At 71.3% G+C, this 16,258-nt stretch overlaps 5 protein-coding genes across 5 annotated transcripts; 1 reads left to right on the top strand and 4 right to left on the bottom strand.

Annotated features, from left to right (window-relative positions):
• Positions 1-1,654: 1,654 nt before the first annotated feature.
• Positions 1,655-3,292, bottom strand: AURANDRAFT_21972 (hypothetical protein; the record flags this gene model as incomplete). Its single annotated transcript, XM_009036026.1, has 1 exon — positions 1,655-3,292. One exon carries the CDS (start codon positions 3,290-3,292, stop codon positions 1,655-1,657), a length of 1,638 nt encoding a protein of 545 aa, XP_009034274.1.
• A 1,208-nt stretch (positions 3,293-4,500) lies between these two features.
• On the bottom strand, positions 4,501-5,646 carry AURANDRAFT_62091 (hypothetical protein; the record flags this gene model as incomplete). Its single annotated transcript, XM_009036025.1, has 1 exon — positions 4,501-5,646. The coding sequence occupies one exon, from the start codon at positions 5,644-5,646 to the stop codon at positions 4,501-4,503; it is 1,146 nt and encodes a 381-aa protein (XP_009034273.1).
• Positions 5,647-6,027: 381 nt separating this feature from the next.
• Positions 6,028-7,128, bottom strand: AURANDRAFT_62090 (hypothetical protein; the record flags this gene model as incomplete). The annotated part of the gene is made up of 1 exon (XM_009036024.1): positions 6,028-7,128. The coding sequence occupies one exon, from the start codon at positions 7,126-7,128 to the stop codon at positions 6,028-6,030; it is 1,101 nt and encodes a 366-aa protein (XP_009034272.1).
• A 212-nt stretch (positions 7,129-7,340) lies between these two features.
• AURANDRAFT_62089 (hypothetical protein) lies at positions 7,341-9,469 on the top strand (the record flags this gene model as incomplete). Its single annotated transcript, XM_009036401.1, has 3 exons — positions 7,341-8,246; positions 8,336-8,518; positions 8,540-9,469. The coding sequence occupies 3 exons, from the start codon at positions 7,341-7,343 to the stop codon at positions 9,467-9,469; spliced, it is 2,019 nt and encodes a 672-aa protein (XP_009034649.1).
• Positions 9,470-13,566: 4,097 nt separating this feature from the next.
• Positions 13,567-14,376, bottom strand: AURANDRAFT_4743 (hypothetical protein; the record flags this gene model as incomplete). Its single annotated transcript, XM_009035895.1, has 1 exon — positions 13,567-14,376. A coding segment is annotated over one exon (810 nt), but the record flags the coding sequence as incomplete, so codon positions are not given.
• Between the last annotated feature and the right edge of the window lie 1,882 nt (positions 14,377-16,258).

Here is a 16,258-nt window from a genome sequence, read left to right as displayed (position 1 = left end):
GCCGGCGCCTCGTCGGCGGCGCGGACCTGCGGAACCTCAAGAAGATGTGCGCCGCCGCGGGCCTCGACGACGAGGGCGGCAAGCCCCGCCTCGCGAGCCGCCTCGAGTACTTCCTCCGCGAGAAGGACTTCCCGACGCACGCGTTCACGCCGACGGCGGCGGACGTCGAGCGGCTCTCCATCGACGACTTCAACGACAAGTACCAGGAGACCAAGGCCTACCAGATCCGCGACATCGAGAAGGTGCTCCGCGAGCTCGCGGGCGCGGACGCCTTCGTCTCCGGCGCGGACGTCGCCGCGAGCGCGGCCGAGCACGCGCTCATGGCGGCGCTCCCGCTCACGGATCCGGCGCCCGCGGCCGCGCCCGCGCTCGTGCTGCCGGAGGACGCCGCGCCCCTCGACGTCGCGCCCCTCGACGAGGCGCCCGCGGCGGCCACGCCCATCGACGTCGCCGCGCTCATCGACGCTGTCGACGAGCCCGCCCCGGCGTCCGTGCCCTCCGAGGCGTCCTAGGCCCCGAAGAAGCCCCGCCCCCCCCCCCCGAATCGCGACCTCGTAAGATGGAGTCCTCCGCGCCTTAGGCGATGCTCAGGTTGGCGACCTTGAGCGCGATGGTCTCGGGGCCGTCGTTGCGTCCTAATCTCGCCCCGCAAGGCCACGATGCCTTCAACATGCACGGCAAGCGACGAGACTTTTCTGGCAGCCCTTGCGCCATGGCGTCGGAGGCGGCGCCCGGCGCGGAGTCGAACACGATCATGGAGGCGCCAGAAACCAAAGAAGAGGAGCCCCAGGAGGAGAAGAAGGGCGGCGCGTCGCGGTTCTACCCCATCTACTCGCTGCGCTGGTTCCTGAGCGTCTTCGACCCCTGGCTGCCCGGGAGCTGGTGCCACGCGCACATCTCGGAGTGGCACACGGGCGTGCGCATCCCCGCGGCCGAGGCGCGGTTCGCCTTCGAGTGCTCCAAGGTCGGCGTGCCGGAGAACATCCGGAACACGGTCTACTGGCTGACGTTCCCGCCGCTGTTCCGCGTCTTCTTCCCGGGGCTCAACTGGTTCCTCTTCAAGTGGTACATGATCATCCGCTGGGGCCCGACCTTCGTGCCCTGGGCCATCGAGCAGATCGGCTGCGCGCCCATGCGGCTGCTGGTCTACTTCATGGGCGGGCTCATGGGGCCCGACACGTGGAAGCGGCTCTAGCTAGAGGCTTAAGTCGGGCGAGTCGCGCCCGGCGAGGTAGGTGTAGAGGCTCGCGCCAGAGGGTTCCCGGGCGTAGCGCGGCATGCGCGCCGGCGACGCGAGGAACGCGGCGATCTGCGGCCGCGCGGCGACGCGGTCCGCGAACGCGCGCAGCAGGGGCAGGCCGAACTTGTCGGCCCAGTCGGGGCAGATGTCGTCCTCGCCGAGCTCGTAGAGGATGTAGAAGAGGCCCAGGTCCACGACCGTCGGCGCGTCGGCGACGATATGCGGGCGATGTTGCAGTTCAAGTACTTTAGTTGAAGCTCGCGACGACGCGTACATGGCTCCCCCCGACCGGGAACGATATGCGGGCGATGTTGCAGTTCAAGTACTTTAGTTGAAGCTCGCGACGACGCGTACATGGCTCCCCCCGACCGGGAACGACCAGCGTCCTAATCGGCGAGGTTACGACCGCAGCCCCTACCGTTTCGGGCAGCGCTGGCTCGTGAGGAACTGGACGTAGGTCGGGTTGTGCGTCTCCTCGGTGTAGCGGTAGCCGAGCTTCTCGAGGAAGTCGTTGAGCTTGCGCTCCGCCCGGTCCGTCGTCGCCTGGACGCCGACGAGCACGCGGCCGAAGTCGTGGCCGTAGTTGCGGTAGTGGAAGAGGCTGCAGTTGAACGCGTCCGTCTCAAAGTGCGCGAGGAAGTTCTTGAGCGCGCCCGGCGCCTCGGGGAACTCGAAGCGGAAGATGCGCTCGTCGCCGACGAACTCGGAGCGCCCGCCGTTGAGGTGGCGCAGGTGCGTGTTGACGAGCTCGTCGTCCGTGATGTCGCGCGGCGCGTAGCCGTGCGCCGCGAGGCGGTCCATGAATTGGTCCGTCTGCGGCTGGAACGCGACGATGACGTCCGCCGGCGCGTCGGCGCGGTGGTAGCGGTAGGAGAACTCCGTGACGTTGCAGGGGTAGATCAAACCGTAGAACTTCTGGAACGCGCCGGGCGATTCGGGCATCGTGCACGCGAGCCGCACCTCCGACCGGTCCGCGCGCTCCGACACGAAGCGCAGCCGGTCGAAGTCCATGTTCGCGCCCGACGCGACGGCCACGTAGGTGCCGCCGGCCTCGTCGGAAGACTCGACGTGCTTCCGGAGGCCCGCGAGCGCCAGCGCGCCCGCGGGCTCGAGCACGCACCGCGTGTCCTCGAAGCCCTGCTTGATCGCCGCGCAGATCTCGTCGTTGTCCACCGTGACCATGCCGTCGACGTAGCGCGCCGCCAACCGGTACGTCTCCGTCCCCACGGCCTTGACCGCGGCGCCGTCCGCGAACAATCCGACGCGGTCCAGGACGACCCGCTCGCCCGCGGCCAGCGACGCCGTCATGCCCGCGGCGTCGACGGCCTCGACGCCGTAGACGCGCACGCCCGGCCGCACCTGCTTGACGTAGGCCGCGACGCCCGCCAGGAGACCGCCTCCCCCGCAGCAGCAGAAGATCGCGTCCAGCCGCTTCCCGTTCGTCTGGCGCAGGATCTCCGCGCCGACGCTCCCCTGGCCGGCGATGACTAGAGGGTCGTCGAAGGGGTGGATGAGCGTGCGGCCCTCCTCCTCCACCAAGCGCGTCGCCTCCGCGTACGCGTCGTCGTAGGAATCGCCGTGCAGCAGGACCCGCACGTAGTCGCCGCCGTGCTGGGCGACGGCGTCGACCTTGATGCGCGGCGTGCCCCGCGGCATGACGATCGTCGCCGGCGCCTTCAGGTAGTTGCAGCTCATGGCGACGCCCTGCGCGTGATTGCCCGCGGAGCAGGCGACGACGCCCTTCGCGAGCGCGGCGTCGCCGAGCGACACGATCTTGTTGTAGGCGCCGCGGATCTTGAAACTGAAGACGGGCTGCGTGTCCTCGCGCTTGATGAGGCACTCCGCCCCGACCTTGCGGCTCAGCGAGTTCGCGCGCTGCAGCGGCGTCTCGACAGCCACGTCGTAGACCCGCGCGTTCAGGATCTCGCGCAGGTAGTCGAACTTGTGCGGGTCGCAGTAGATGTTCGGCGCGTCGGCGCGCGCGCTGAGGGCGCGACCGACGGCGCGCGCCGCCGTTGGGCGCCGCGCCGCTCGGCGCAACGCGGCTTGCATTGCTCTCCGCTCTTGGTGCGTCGCAGCGCTTCGCGCGCTTCAAGGTCGGCTAGTTGCAGCGTCGCAATACCTTCGCAGCGTGGGCATGCGGCGACGGCTCTCGCGCTACGCTGGAGCCCCCTGTCGCGTCGTCGTCGTCGTCGGGGCGCGCCTGCTTTCGCTGGAACGCGGCGCCTCGAAGAGCCAAAGCGCGGCCGCGCGGCCGACGCGCGCGCCGCGAGCGGACTCGCGCGCGCCGAGAGAGCCGCGTCGAACTACACCTCTTACAAGGACCACCACTACCGGTAGATGAGCAGGTTGTCGCAGTCGAGGACCTGGCAGTAGGCCTTCGTGTTCTCCGTCATGGACGTGAGGAGCTTCTCCACGTTGCCCGCCGGGTAGGAGATGTCGCCCGTGGGCCCGCGCACGGGTTCGAAGCCGTCCTTGGCCTCGACGGCGTCGGCGAGCTTGGTGAGGTCCGACGTCATCTTCTGCGCGATGAGGTCGCCGTAGTCGGTGCGCTCGTTGAGCGGGTTCTTCGTCATCGCGCGAGTGAGCGGCGCGAGCGTGCGCGCCGTCGCCTGCTTCACCTTGCGCGCGTTGGCCTTGCCCGCGCGCACGTCGGCCTTGAGGCCCGCGAGCTCGCCGACGAGCGACGTCGCCGGGTCGAGCGTGTCGGCGCGCGCGGCCGCGGCGCCGGCGATCGCCGCGCCGGCGAGGACGGCGTTCGCCATGGCCTTGCGGGCCACCGCGAAGTTCGGTCGCTGCGTCGGGCGCAGCGCGGCGGCGGCGGCTATGATGGCAGCGAGCGTGAAGGTGCGCATGGTGTCACGAGAGCTGAGCTGCGAGAGCTGCGGTGGTCTGAGGGTTTGGCTGTTTTGTGCGGGTTCAATCAAACAGGTTGAAGTTTATAAGCAGCCCCGCGAACGTGCTGCCCCGCCTCGAACCCAAATCGGCTAGTTGGTGTTTATAGTTGGTTTTGCGTGTGACAATCACACGAGCGACCATATCATTCGGAGAGCACCGCTTCCCGTCAGCTCAGCGAAGTTAAGCCGGATCGAGCTTGGTTAGTACTACGGTGGGTGACCACGTTGGAATCCCGAGTGTTGCTCGTTTTTTTTGCCCGCCGTACCATGGATCTGGTTCGGTTTTTTTTTGCCCGTCGTACCATGGATCTGGTTCGTTGCGATAACATACGCCCCCCACCGAGAGAAAGGCATCCAGGAACCTTACACCACCACCTTAAAGTTCAGCCCGTCGTAGGGCCCCGGCTTCGCCGCCAGCACCGTCGCCAGCGCCGCCCGGCACCGCTCCAGGGCCCCCGTCGTGTGGTCCGCGTCGGCCGCCGGCGCCCGGCGGCCGCCGGCCCGGCGCGCCTGCGCGAGGAAGGCCGCGCCGTCCGCGGCCGTCGACAGACGCGGGTACGCGCCGTCGCAGTGCGCGTACTGGTCGTCGAGGTACGCGCGCTGGCCCGCCCAGCCCCCGACCACGAACGCCGTCGGCACGCCCAGCGCCGCGGCCTCGAGGCCCGTCGTCGAGCCGTAGGACAGCGCCGCGTCCGCGGCGCGCAGGAGGCTGTCCAAATCGACGGCCGAGTGCTCGTCGTAGTTGACGTGCTCGAAGCCACTCAACAACCGTCGGCACGCGCCGTGCGCCGCCGCCGAGGCCCGCGGGTGGGGGCGCACCACGAGGAGGACCTTCTCCGCGCCGGCGACGACGTCGAGCGCCTTGTCGACCATCGCCGCGACGTCGTCCGCGGTGACTTCGAACGCGGCGTCGTCGCAGCACGCAAAGTAGGCGACGAGCGCCGCGTCGCGCGCGCAGTTGTACGCCGCGCGCACGGCGTCGCGGTCGAGCTCCCCCGTCCTCGAGCTTCGGAGCTTTTCCAGGTGGCCCGAGCCGCCGAGGACGACCCGTGTTTTCTTCGCCCCGACCGCGTCGAGCCGCGCCGCGACGCTCGCCTCGGCGCGCTCGTTGGTCACGAGGATTAAATCCGGCGCCGACGCTTCGGCGAGCCCCGCGAGGCGCGGCACGCCCGGCCGGCCGAGGCCCAGCTCCGCGAGCATGACCGTTTTCGCGTTCCGATGCTCGAGCTTCGCCGTCGCGATGAGCTCGAACTCCCTGCCGTTGCTCGAGCAGCCCACGACCAAGCCGTCGAAGGGCCCGAAGCCGTCGAGGAGGCGCGAGTGCCAGTCCGGGTCCTGGAAGTCGCAAAAACTCAGGTCCACGTAGCTGCAGGGGCCCAAGCCGTCGCAGGCGTCGCAGAGCGCGAGCACGTGGTTCCGCGCCGAGGGGTCGTGCGCCGCGAAGACGAGTTTCCGCTCCTTCGTCTCCTCGTAGCGCTCGAACTCGGGCTCGAGCAGCCAGGTCGCCATCCTGACGAGCAGCCCTCTACCGAGCCATCGCATTCATAAAACGTTCAACAACGGCTCATTTGTTGAAACTTGCGGGGAAAGGTCAGTGATATTGAATGGGGCTGCCCCGCTGTGCTTCTCACGCTGGGCGGGCCGCTTGCAACTGCGCCGGCCATGATTCCTCCCATCCGGCCGGCAACATGAGAGTAAATCTCAGCGGAGGCAAGATGGTGCCGGGGATGCAGGAGTTCCTCGACTCGCGATGATGCAGGCACTAGTGGCAGGGCGCCGCGGGCGCGCGCGTGCTGGCGGACTCGGCGTCGTAAAGTGTGCGCTGCGATCCGCGAGCGGTAGTGTTGAGCTGCAACTATCTACCTGAGCTCCTGCGCCGAAAGTTTACCCTCAGAGCTCCGCCGACGGCGGCGGCGGGCGGAGGTGCGCGCCCGTCTCGGCCCGGCCCTGGAGGCTCTCCGCGAAGGGCTTCACGACGTCCGCGGGCTTTTCGTCGTTGAGCTTGATGCGGTAGAGGCCGCCGTTGCCCGTGATCCACGCGTAGCCGCCGCCGAGCTCGACGTTCGCGACGCTGCCCCCGAAACGGAGCTTCGCGATCACCGCGCCCTCGTCGAGGCCGACGACGCACAACCCCCCGGGGCAGGAGGCGAGCAGCACGTGGAACCAGGCGTGGTACACGAAGCCGTCCGCGCAGCCCTCCTTGACGTCGTCGGCGTGCTCGATCCGCCTAACGAACGTCGCCCGCCACAGGTCGCGCGACAGGTCGTAGACGTTCCAGCGCGCCTCGCCGGCGGGGCACGTCGGCGTCGCGCCCTGGCAGCAGTCGCTGACGACGAGCTGGTCGCCCCTGGGGATCAGGGCCAGCCCGTTGGGCCTTTCCAAATCGTCGACGAGCGCGCGCGTGACGTTTTCGAAGGCGTCGTGGCGCCAGACGCCGGCGAAGCCCAGCTCCGACTTCTCCTCCGTGTAGACGTGGTCGTAGAAGCGGTCCTGTTCTAAGAGAGCATAGTAGGGGTCCGTGAAGATGAAGTCGTGCGCGCCGACGCGCGCGACGTCGTTGGGACCGTTGAGCCGCTTGCCGTCGACGTAGGCGACGAGCTCCGTCATCTCCCGGGAATTCAGGTCCATCTGGGCGAGGCGCCGCGCGCCGTGCTGGCAGACGGCGATGTTGTGGCTCGGCTTGCGCTTCTTGACGTACGGGTACTCCCTCGAGAGCCCGTTGGGGCCCGGCTCGGCCTGGCCCGCCGCGCACTCGTAGCCCTCGACGAGGTTCGCCTTCGGGCAGCCGCCGGCGTCGTCGAGGAAGACGACGGCGCTCTTCGTGGCTTCGTCCCAGCGGTACATCTTGCCGGAGATCGTGTCGCTGAAGAGCAAGCCCTTGCTCTTGGTCCACCGCGGGCCCTCGGGCCACTGGAAGCCCGAGGCCACGAGCTCCGCCTCGCGCGACGCGAAGATGGCGTCCCACTTTGCTTCGTCGCCGACGAGCTCCATTGCGCAGAAGGCATGCCTCAGCAGCGCGCAGAGGAGGAGCCCACGCCCGTTCATGGCCATATTTGTGGCAGCAATATTTAGCGAGTTCTTGATGCTTGCTTGATCTCTGGTTGAAGCTCTCGACCGGCATGTGTGGCCAAGATCGCATGTGTGATCGCATGTGTGTCCAAGATCGCATGTGTGTCCAAGATCGCGCCCGCCAGCCCGCAAAGATGACGCCTAAGTCGCTGCGAACGCTGCTCGCATTCGCCGTGCTCACCCGCGCCCAAGCGCTCGCGCCGCCGACTGCGCCGCCGCCTTCCATCCTGAGCATCGGCGAGACGCTCTACGACAGCCTGCCCAACGGCGTCTTCCTCGGCGGCGCGCCGCTCAACGTCGCCGTGCACGCCGCGCAGCTCGGCGCCCACTCCGTCTACGCCTCGGCCGTCGGCGACGACGCTTTGGGCCGCGACGCGACGCGGCGCCTGGAGGCCGCGGGCGTCGACGCGTCGCTCGTGCAGACGGCCGGGGGCCTCGAGACGGGCTTCGTGTCCTGCGTCGTCGACGCCGCGGGCGACGCGACCTACACCATCGACAGCCCCTCGGCCTGGGACGAGGTCCTCGCGACGGATTTGGTGGTCTCCGTCGCGCGCTCGGCCGACTGCGTCGTGCACGGCTCGCTCGCGCTCCGCGGCGAGAAGACGGCGGCGACGATCCGGGCCTGCGCCGAGGCGGCGCCGAAGCGCGTCTTCGACGTGAACCTGCGGCCCATGCCCGACGGCGTGTCCCCGCGCGACGTCGTCGAGCCGCTGTTGGAGAACTGCTGGGTGCTGAAGATGAACGAGGACGAGTTGGAGGAGGTCTCCGCGTGGCTCGGCGTCGGCCAGGGCGCGCCGCCGGACGACAAATTGCTGCTCTTGCACGACCGGCTGCAGGCCGAGCACCTCGTGGTGACGCGCGCGGAGCGCGGCGCGGCGCTCGCGACGAAGGGCGGCGTCGTCGCCGCGCCCGGCGTCGCCGTGGACGTCGCGGACACGGTCGGCAGCGGCGACTCGTTCTGCGCGCGGCTCGTCGTCGGCCTCCTGCGCGGCGAGGCGCCGGAGGAGGCGCTCGCCGCCGCGACGCGCCTCGGGTCCTGGGTCGCGACGCGGCCGGGCGCGACGCCGAAGCACGACGCGGCCGCGATCGCCGCGCTGGCGTAAAAGGGGGTGCTTAGGCGCGCCCGTAGGCGTCGCTCGCCTGCCAGGGCGCGTCGGCGTCCGGCGGGAGGCCCGGGGCGGCGGCGCGGCGCGCCCGCTTCACGCGGGACGGCGCGCGGCTCGGGCCGCCGGACGGCTCGGCCTTGACGCGGCCCGCGGCGAAGATCGTGCTCGCCGTGCCACGGAGGAACGCCGTGCAGTCCTGGGCGACGGTGTCCGCGTCGGACTCGTAGGCCGGCGGCGGCTGCGCGGACGGCGCGGGCCGCGGCGGCCAGGGCCAGGCGACGGGCTCCGGCTCGAGGGCCGGCGGCGGCGCGGCGACCGGCGGCGCCGGCGCCGGCGGTTCGACGGCCGACGGGACCACGGGCGCCGGCGCCGCCGCGGCCGGCGGGACCACGGGCGCCGGCGGGACGGCGACCAGCGGCGCCGGCGCCGGCGGGACGACGGCCGGCTCCGGCGCCGCCGCGGCCGTCGGGACCGCGATCGGCAGATCGGGCGTCACCGTCGCGAGCCGCGCCTGCTTCTTCGCGCGCGGCTCGATGCGGGGCTCGTCGCTCAGCGACGCCTCGGACGGCGCCAGCGTCGCTTCGTCGAAGGCGTCGTCGCCGGGGGCCTCGCGCTTCTGCGGCGCGCGCGGCGCGCGCGGCTTCGCGCGCCTCGCGGCCGCGGCGGCCGCGGCGACCGCGCCCGTCGCGACGGGCTTCGCGAGCGTCTCGGCGATGCGCTTGAGCACGCGGCCCGACGGCAGGCGCACGTCGACGCGCTGGCGGTGCGACCCGGCGGTGCCCTTGTCGTCGCGCATGTACGCGTTCTTCACGACGACGCCGACCGCGCCGTTGTGCGCCGCGAGGTCGCCGCGGAGGTTCGCGAGCGTCACGCGCGCGCCGACGGCGACGCCCGTCGCGGCCGGCGCGGCCGCGGGCGCCGGCGCGGCCGGCGAGCGGCCGCGGCGCGGCCGCTCGGGCGCCGCCGCCGCCGCGGACCGGCCCGGCGTGCCCGCCGCGGGCGCCTTCTTCTTCTTCGCCGCGGGCTTCTTCGCGACCGTCGGCGGCGGCGCTTCGAGCGCGTCGGGCTTCTCCTTCGCGACGGGCTTCGCGAGGACTTCGGCGATCCGGCGAAGAATCTTCCCCGAGTCGAGCCGCACGTCGACGCGCTGGCAGTAGCTCGCCGCCGCGCCGCTCTCGGCCTTGCAGTACTTGGTCTTCTCGACCGTGCCGCATTCGTCGTTGTGCGCGTTGTGCGGCGCCCGGAGCCCGCGCATCTGCACGCGATCGCCGACGTTCACGAGGAGCTCGACCGTGGCTTTTGTCGCGCCGTCGTCGACGGCGGACGACGAACGCTCCCGCTTCGGGCGCGTGTTCCGAGGCGTCGCGGCGGTCGCCATTTGAGGTTTTGCGGGTGAGCGTCGGGCGCGAGGCGTCCTCCCCGGTAGCTGTGCGCGCCAAAAATGTCCACAGGGTTTTTGACTTGGGCGACCTCTCGGAGACCTTCCTCGAGCGGGGGGTTGTGTTGACTTGTCCAGAGGGATGCGGGCGGTATTATGAACAGAGACAGGGGATGCGCGGGGCGCCTAGGCGCTGGCTCGGTGTAGGCGCGCGGCGCCTAGTCGAAGAGCGCGTGCGCGGGCTTCTTGCGCGCGGGGCCGTCGGCCTCGCGGTCGTCGTCGCGCGCGCGCTTCTCGGGAGTGAAGCAAGACGCCGGAGGCTTGTCGTACTCGCGCCAGGCGCGAAGCAATTCGCCCCACTCAATTTCGCAGTCGCCGTCGCCGAGCGCGCGCGCGAGCTCGTCCTCGCCGCCGCCGAGCACGAAGAATTCGCGCACGCTGTTCGCGGGCGGGCAGCTCCAGAGGTCCTGGACGAAGGGCAGGTCGCGGTCCGTGATGAACTTGACGAACTCGGGGTCGTCCTGCCACTCCTCCGTCGTCAGCGGCGGGTTCGATTCGGCGACGGTCGGCGCGGCGACGTCCTCCTCCTCCTCGGCCGCGCGCTCGCTCCGCTGCGCCACCGTGCTCGCCGCGTCGTCGTCGTCGGCCGCGCGCTCGCTCCGCTGCGCCACCGTGCTCGCCGCGTCGTCCTCGTCCTCCTCTTCCTGGAAGTTGCAGCTCGCGTGGCGGCCCAGCTCTTTCGCGCGCGCGTCGAAGGCCCGCGCCGCGGTGCGCTCGTCGGCAAAGTAACCAAGGATCTCATTTTCGCCGGCGACCGTAATTTGCGCGCGCCACGGCACGACCGCGCGGTCCATCTTTTTGCTCGCGTACACGCCGCGGTACTGGCTACGAGTTCGTGTCACCACAGCGGGACGCGCATCTTCGGACTCCTCCTCGTCGTCGTCGTCGTCGTCGAGTTCTTTCAGTCGGCCGAGGCTCACGAGTCGGAGCTCCTTTCCCGAGTCGAGAGAGACGTCGTAGCGATGCGCGGCACGGTACTGGCGGTAATCTTTTCCTGGCGCGCGAACGAATCCGTGGTACTTCACCACTTTTCCCTCTTCACCGTTCAGATCTTTGTCCGCGCCCGAATAGCCCTTGAGGCAGATGCGCGCGCCGACGTCGAGAACAGCAGACTCCTCCTCGTCCGTCTCCGTCGCGGCCGCGGGCGCGGCCGGCGCGGCCTCGACCGTCGGCGTGGGCATCAGAAGCAGCGGCGCGGCCGCGACGCGCAAGGTCCCGCGCGCGGCCCGCTCAATCACGTGCCCGTTGTTGAGCCGGACATCAAATCGATATTTCTCCTGGCGCCCACCACGGTATCCTGCCTTCTGAGGCACCATCCCGTAATACTTGATTACCGTCCCTTCTTTCCGATTGTGAGGCGACCATTGGCACTGAATCTTGACTCGCTTTCCCACGAGCGCCCGCCGGTCCTCCTCAGACTCGCCCTGGACGACGCGCATGTTGCCGGGCGACGCCGCCGCGCGGTCCGCGGGCGCGTCCAAAGCCGTCTCCGTCTCCGACTCCGTCGTCTCCGACTCCGGGACACCAGCGGGCGACTGCGGCGGCAGCGGATCCTCTTCGGGCTCGAAGGCTGGCGCGGCCTCGGGCGTCTCGACGCGCGGCGGCACCTCTTCCGCCGGCGGCGGCGCGTCCGCGACGCGCGCGGGATCTTGGCGCGGCGGCTCCGGCGCGTCGGCCGTCGACGCGGCGCGCGGCGCGACGGGTTCAGGAGCGAGCGTCAGGGTCAACTTTTTGCAGATCGCGAAGGCTTGGTCCTTAGGGGTCCCCGACGGGGACATCCCGAGAAACGTAGCCGCCGCCTTGAGCGTATCCGGCGCATTTCCCGCCGGATCGAGGTCGCACTCTTGCTTGATATTCGCAATCATCTGGGCCAGGCCCAGGGTGACTTCCGCCACCGCCATATTCGAGCGTGACAGGGCGTCGGTCGTCGTCGGGGGGCGTCGCCCGGGGCCGTCGGGGGTCGTCTTCGTCGGCAAGATCAAGTGCTCAAGCCAAGTTTCGACTGGTTCACATGAACCAAGCGAAATTGCAAAGGGCCCCCGGCCAGGCGGGGGTGGCGCCTCCCCGATCCCCGACCGCACCCGAACACGAAAGCCCACTTTCAAAATCACGATAACAACAGAAACAGGTCCGGAATACGAGTTGCCACTCCCTAGAACGGACCCTACGACACGGAGTCCGTGAGGAGCGAGTCGACCTCGAAGCCGTCGTCGTCGTCGTCCTTGGCGGCGAGCGCGTTCTTCTGCCGCCAGTTCTGGGCGTTCTGCTGGAGGGCGATGCCGATGCCGACCTCCTGCGCGGGGCCGCGCGCGTCGAACCAAAAACAAAAACGCAAAGAAAGAACGCCGCGAAACGCGCGAGGTCCGCGGCCTCCTTGCGGAGGTCCTGGAGCGCCTGGCGCAGGTCGCGGAGCTTCGTCGAGTCGCCGAGCGACGCGCCGCGCTCCTCGACCGACCGCGCGGACGCGCGCGCGGACGCGTCCGCGTCGTCGAAGGCGGCCTGCTTCTCCGCGAGCGCGGTGCCCAGCCCCGCGCAGCGCTCGCTCAGGGCCGCGAGGCTCCCGGCGTCGCGCGCGTAGGCCTCCGCGGCGTCGGCGAAGGACCGCGCGATCGTCGCCTCGCCCCGGCCGAGGCGGTCCGCGGCGTCGCGCGCGGCCGCGCCGACGCGCGCGGCCGCGTCCAGGGCCGCCGGCGCGTGGGTGTCCCGCTTCGCCAGGGACGCCTTGGCCACGTCGAGGCGCCCGGACCACGTCGACGCGTCCGCGGCGGATTTCCCGCGCGCGGCGAGCGCGGGCCCGACGCGCTCGAGCTCGAGGGCCCAGACGTCGGCGTCGACGCGCGCGGCGAGGACGCCGCGGCCGTGGGGCTCGTCGCTCGCCGCGCCCCAGGACGCCTCGGCGAAGGCCGACGGCTCCGCGGCGATCGCGCCGTAGGCCGCGTCGTCGGCGACGACGTCCGCGTCGCCCGCGTCGGCGATGTCCTCGGCGATGTCGTCGTCGTCGACCTCGCCGCCGTCGCCGCCCTCGTCGGGGAGCGTCTCCAGCGCGCCGTAGTCCGGCGGCGCGAGCGTCGCCGCGGACAGCGCCGCGTCTCCGAGCCACCGGAGGCAGTCGAGGACGCCCGGCCCGAAGCCCCGCGCGAGGTCCGGGGGCTTGCATTGCGCCGCGCGCTCCGCCGGGTAGCCCGCGTCCACGAGGTCCCGGAGGAGCGCCGTCGCTAAAACCTGCGGCGACTCCTCGCAGAAGTCGTCGCCGCCGCGCCGCGCGCCGCCGACGAGCTTGAGGAGGAACCGCGCGGCGCCCAGAAAGTCGGCGAACTGGGCCGCCCGCGACAGGCTCCGCGCGCCCGCGCCGTCGAGGGCGAAGTGCGTCGGGAGCAGCGGCGGCTCGCGCCGTCGGCGCCGCTCCGCGCGGTACCCCAAGACCGCGAGCTTCTCGACGGCGTTCTCCGACGCCGCCAGGAGCTCGTGGACCGGCGGCCCCCGGGCGCCGACGTCGCGCCGCTGGCGCTGCTGCTCGATCTTCGCGTCGTCGTCGTCGTCGCGCGTGCCGAGGTCGCGCGGCGCGGCGCCGGCCGGCGCGGCCGCGCCCGCGCGGCTCCGCTCGACGCGCGCGCCCACGGCCGGGTCCCGCTTCGGCGGCGCCCGCGGCGCCTCGAGCACGTCGCGCCGCGCGTCCTCGGGCGCCGCCTGGGGCCGCTTCGCGTCCGCGAAGGCCGCCGGCGCGACGACGGCCGTCGTCTTCGCGTCGTCGCCCCGGTCCTCGCCCTTGGCCTCGCTCGGCGCGGCGCGCTGGGCCTCGGCGCGCGCCGCCGCCGCCGCGGACATGGTCTCCTTGCGCATGCGCGTCGCCACGTCGCAGACGTAGGCGACGTCGGGCCGCTCCGCGGGGTCCACGGAGAGCATGGCCGTCGCGAGGTCCCGGAGGGGCGCGCTGTACGTGTCCGGCAGGGGCTCGTAGTCCGCCTTGGAGATCTTCTGGAAGAGGGAGTAGAGGTTCAGGCCCTCGGCCTTGAAGGGGGACCGGAGCATCGCGAGCTCGTAGAGCACGCAGCCCAGGCTCCAGACGTCGGACTTCCAGTCGTAGCCGTCGCCCCGGAGCACCTCCGGCGACATGTAGAGGGGCGTGCCGACCTTGCTGTGGGCCTCGAAGGTGTGCTCGCTCATCATGCGGCCGAGGCCGAGGTCGCCGACCTTGACGGTGCCGTTGAGCGTGAGGAAGACGTTCGCGGGCTTGAGGTCGCGGTGGAGGATGCGCTGCTCGTGCATGTGGGCCAGCGCGTCGCAGATCTGGCTGAAGTACTTCCAGATGACGCGCTCCTCGAAGCCCTGCTTCCGCTCGACGGCCTTGCGGATCTGCCGCTTCAGGTCGCCCGCGGCGGCCCACTCGAAGACGATGACGAGCTCGTCGCCCTCGATGAGGCTGTCGAGGTAGCGGATGATGTTCGGGTGGTGCAGCGACTGGAGCAGCCGCACCTCCTTCAGGCACTTTTCCCGCGCGCGGTGGTCCATGCTGTCGACGGCGATCTTTTTCAGCGCCACGAGCTCGTCGTCGGCGATGCGCCGCGCGCGGTAGACGACGGCGAACTTGCCCTTGCCGATGGGCTTGATGAGCTCGTACCTACGGAGTTTTTTTGGCGTCGCGGCGGCGGCAGCGCGGGCGCGGCGGCGCCGGCGGCGCGCTTGTCCGCGAGGATCGACGTCTCGACGGCGCCATTCTCGCCGCTCATGTCTGCGACCGGTTCGTCGCGCCGGCGCGACGACGCGCGGCGGTGCTGGCAGCGGTCCGCGCGCCGCTCGACGCAGGCGGGTCCGCAGGCTGCCCGCAGTATGGCGCGCGACGGCCGGTGCCTGCTACAAATGGGCTGCAACCAAACCTTATTAGGTAGATGTTGCCCTTCGGGGGGGTGGGGGAATCGGCGACCGCGTAGTCCCAGCCTCGCGGGGCAGGGGGCAGAGCGTCGACGGGCGCGGGGGGCGGCGCCTAGCACTTGAGCTTCTTTTCCTTCTGCGCCTCGACGTAGACGCCGGCGTATCCGACGCGCACCTTGGCCTTGGTGTCGCAGGGACGTGCTGCGGCGCGAGGATGTCGTAGAAGGTGCCGTCGTACTCGGGCTCGACGACGCGGACGCCGTCGTCGATCCAGTCCTCGGTGCCCTTGACCTGGTACTGGATCGAGAACGGCTGCGCGGCCGCGCCGGCGCGCCAGCGGAGGAAGTAGACGCCCATGTTCTTGTTGCTGTAGAGGAACACGTCTTTCGGGGGCTCCGCGGCCGTCGGCGAGCTCACGGGCTTCGCCGTGGGCGAGCTCGCCACGGGCTTGGCCGTCGGCGCGGGCGCGGGCGGGGCCGTCGGCGCGGGCGCGGGCTTGGCAGTAGGCGCGGGCGCGGGCTTGGCCGTTGGCGCGGGCGCGGGCGGGGCGCCGCCGTCGTCGTCCGGGTCGCACTCGTACGCGAAGACGTCCCACAAATCGTTCGCGCCGCCGCCGAGCTCGCCGCCGGGCGCGCAGCAGCGGCAGCCCCAGTGCGCGTTGTATTCCACCGACCACATGACGTAGTTTCCGCAGGCCGAGACGTCGCGCGCCGCGAGCGCGCACTCGTTCGCGTCCGCGAAGGTCGTGCCGAGGTTCGCGCCCTGGGCGCCGCAGCCCTGGTTCGCGTAGGCGAGCGTCGCGCAGGCGCGCGCCGACGGCGCGGCCGTCGCGGGCGCGTCGTCCGTGGAGACGGTGACGACGGGCGCGCCGCCGACGAGCGCGAGCGCCACGGAGACGGGCTTCGCGTCGGCGCCCGCCGCCGCCGCGTCGACGACGACCGTCGCGCCGGCCTCGAGGAGGTGCCACGCCGACGCGTCGTCCCGCGCAGCGTCCGTGAGGATCGTGTTGGGCATCCACGAGCGGCCGACGACGACCTCGCCGACGGAGACGACGCACGCGGCGCGCGCGGCGCGGTACTCGACGAAGAAGTAGGTGTCGGCGACGTCCGTCGCGACGCGGACGCCCACGGGGCGGTCGCCGTCGAGGGCGGACGCGTCGTCGGCGGCCGCGAGGGCGAACGCGCAGCCCGCGTCGCCGCAGAGCGCGGGGTTCGCGACGGGGACGCGGTCCGCGGGCGCCCAGTCCATGAGCAGGCGGCCCGACACCGTAAACGCGTCGCCGAGGCCCCACGCCATCCCGTTGCCCATGGGGTCGTAGGGGCTGCCGTACTCGCTCCACGCGGCCCCGTCGGCGTAGGGCGCGCCGCCGCGGCTCCCGTCCTCCACCGTCGACGCGTGGCCCAGGCCGAAGTTGTGGCCCTGCTCGTGCATGCCGACGAGCAGGTCCCAGTCGAGGTCGCCGAAGCCGCTGACCGCCGCGTCCGTGCCCGGCAGGTACGCGACGCCCGCCCAGCCCCAGCAGATGTCGGGGTACCACGCGACGACGAAGTCGTAGGCCCAGGCGTCGACGGCGCCCTCGGCTTCGAGGCGCGACGCGGCCTGCGTCGGCAGGTTCGCGTCGGGCTGGGGGCTCCCCGTC

The sequence above is a fragment of the Aureococcus anophagefferens genome (assembly GCF_000186865.1).
Source record: "Aureococcus anophagefferens unplaced genomic scaffold AURANscaffold_4, whole genome shotgun sequence".
Classification (NCBI taxonomy): Eukaryota; class Pelagophyceae; order Pelagomonadales; family Pelagomonadaceae; genus Aureococcus; species Aureococcus anophagefferens.
The sequence above is the reverse complement of the archived record's forward strand: the minus strand, read 5'-3'. Positions and strand labels throughout refer to the sequence as shown.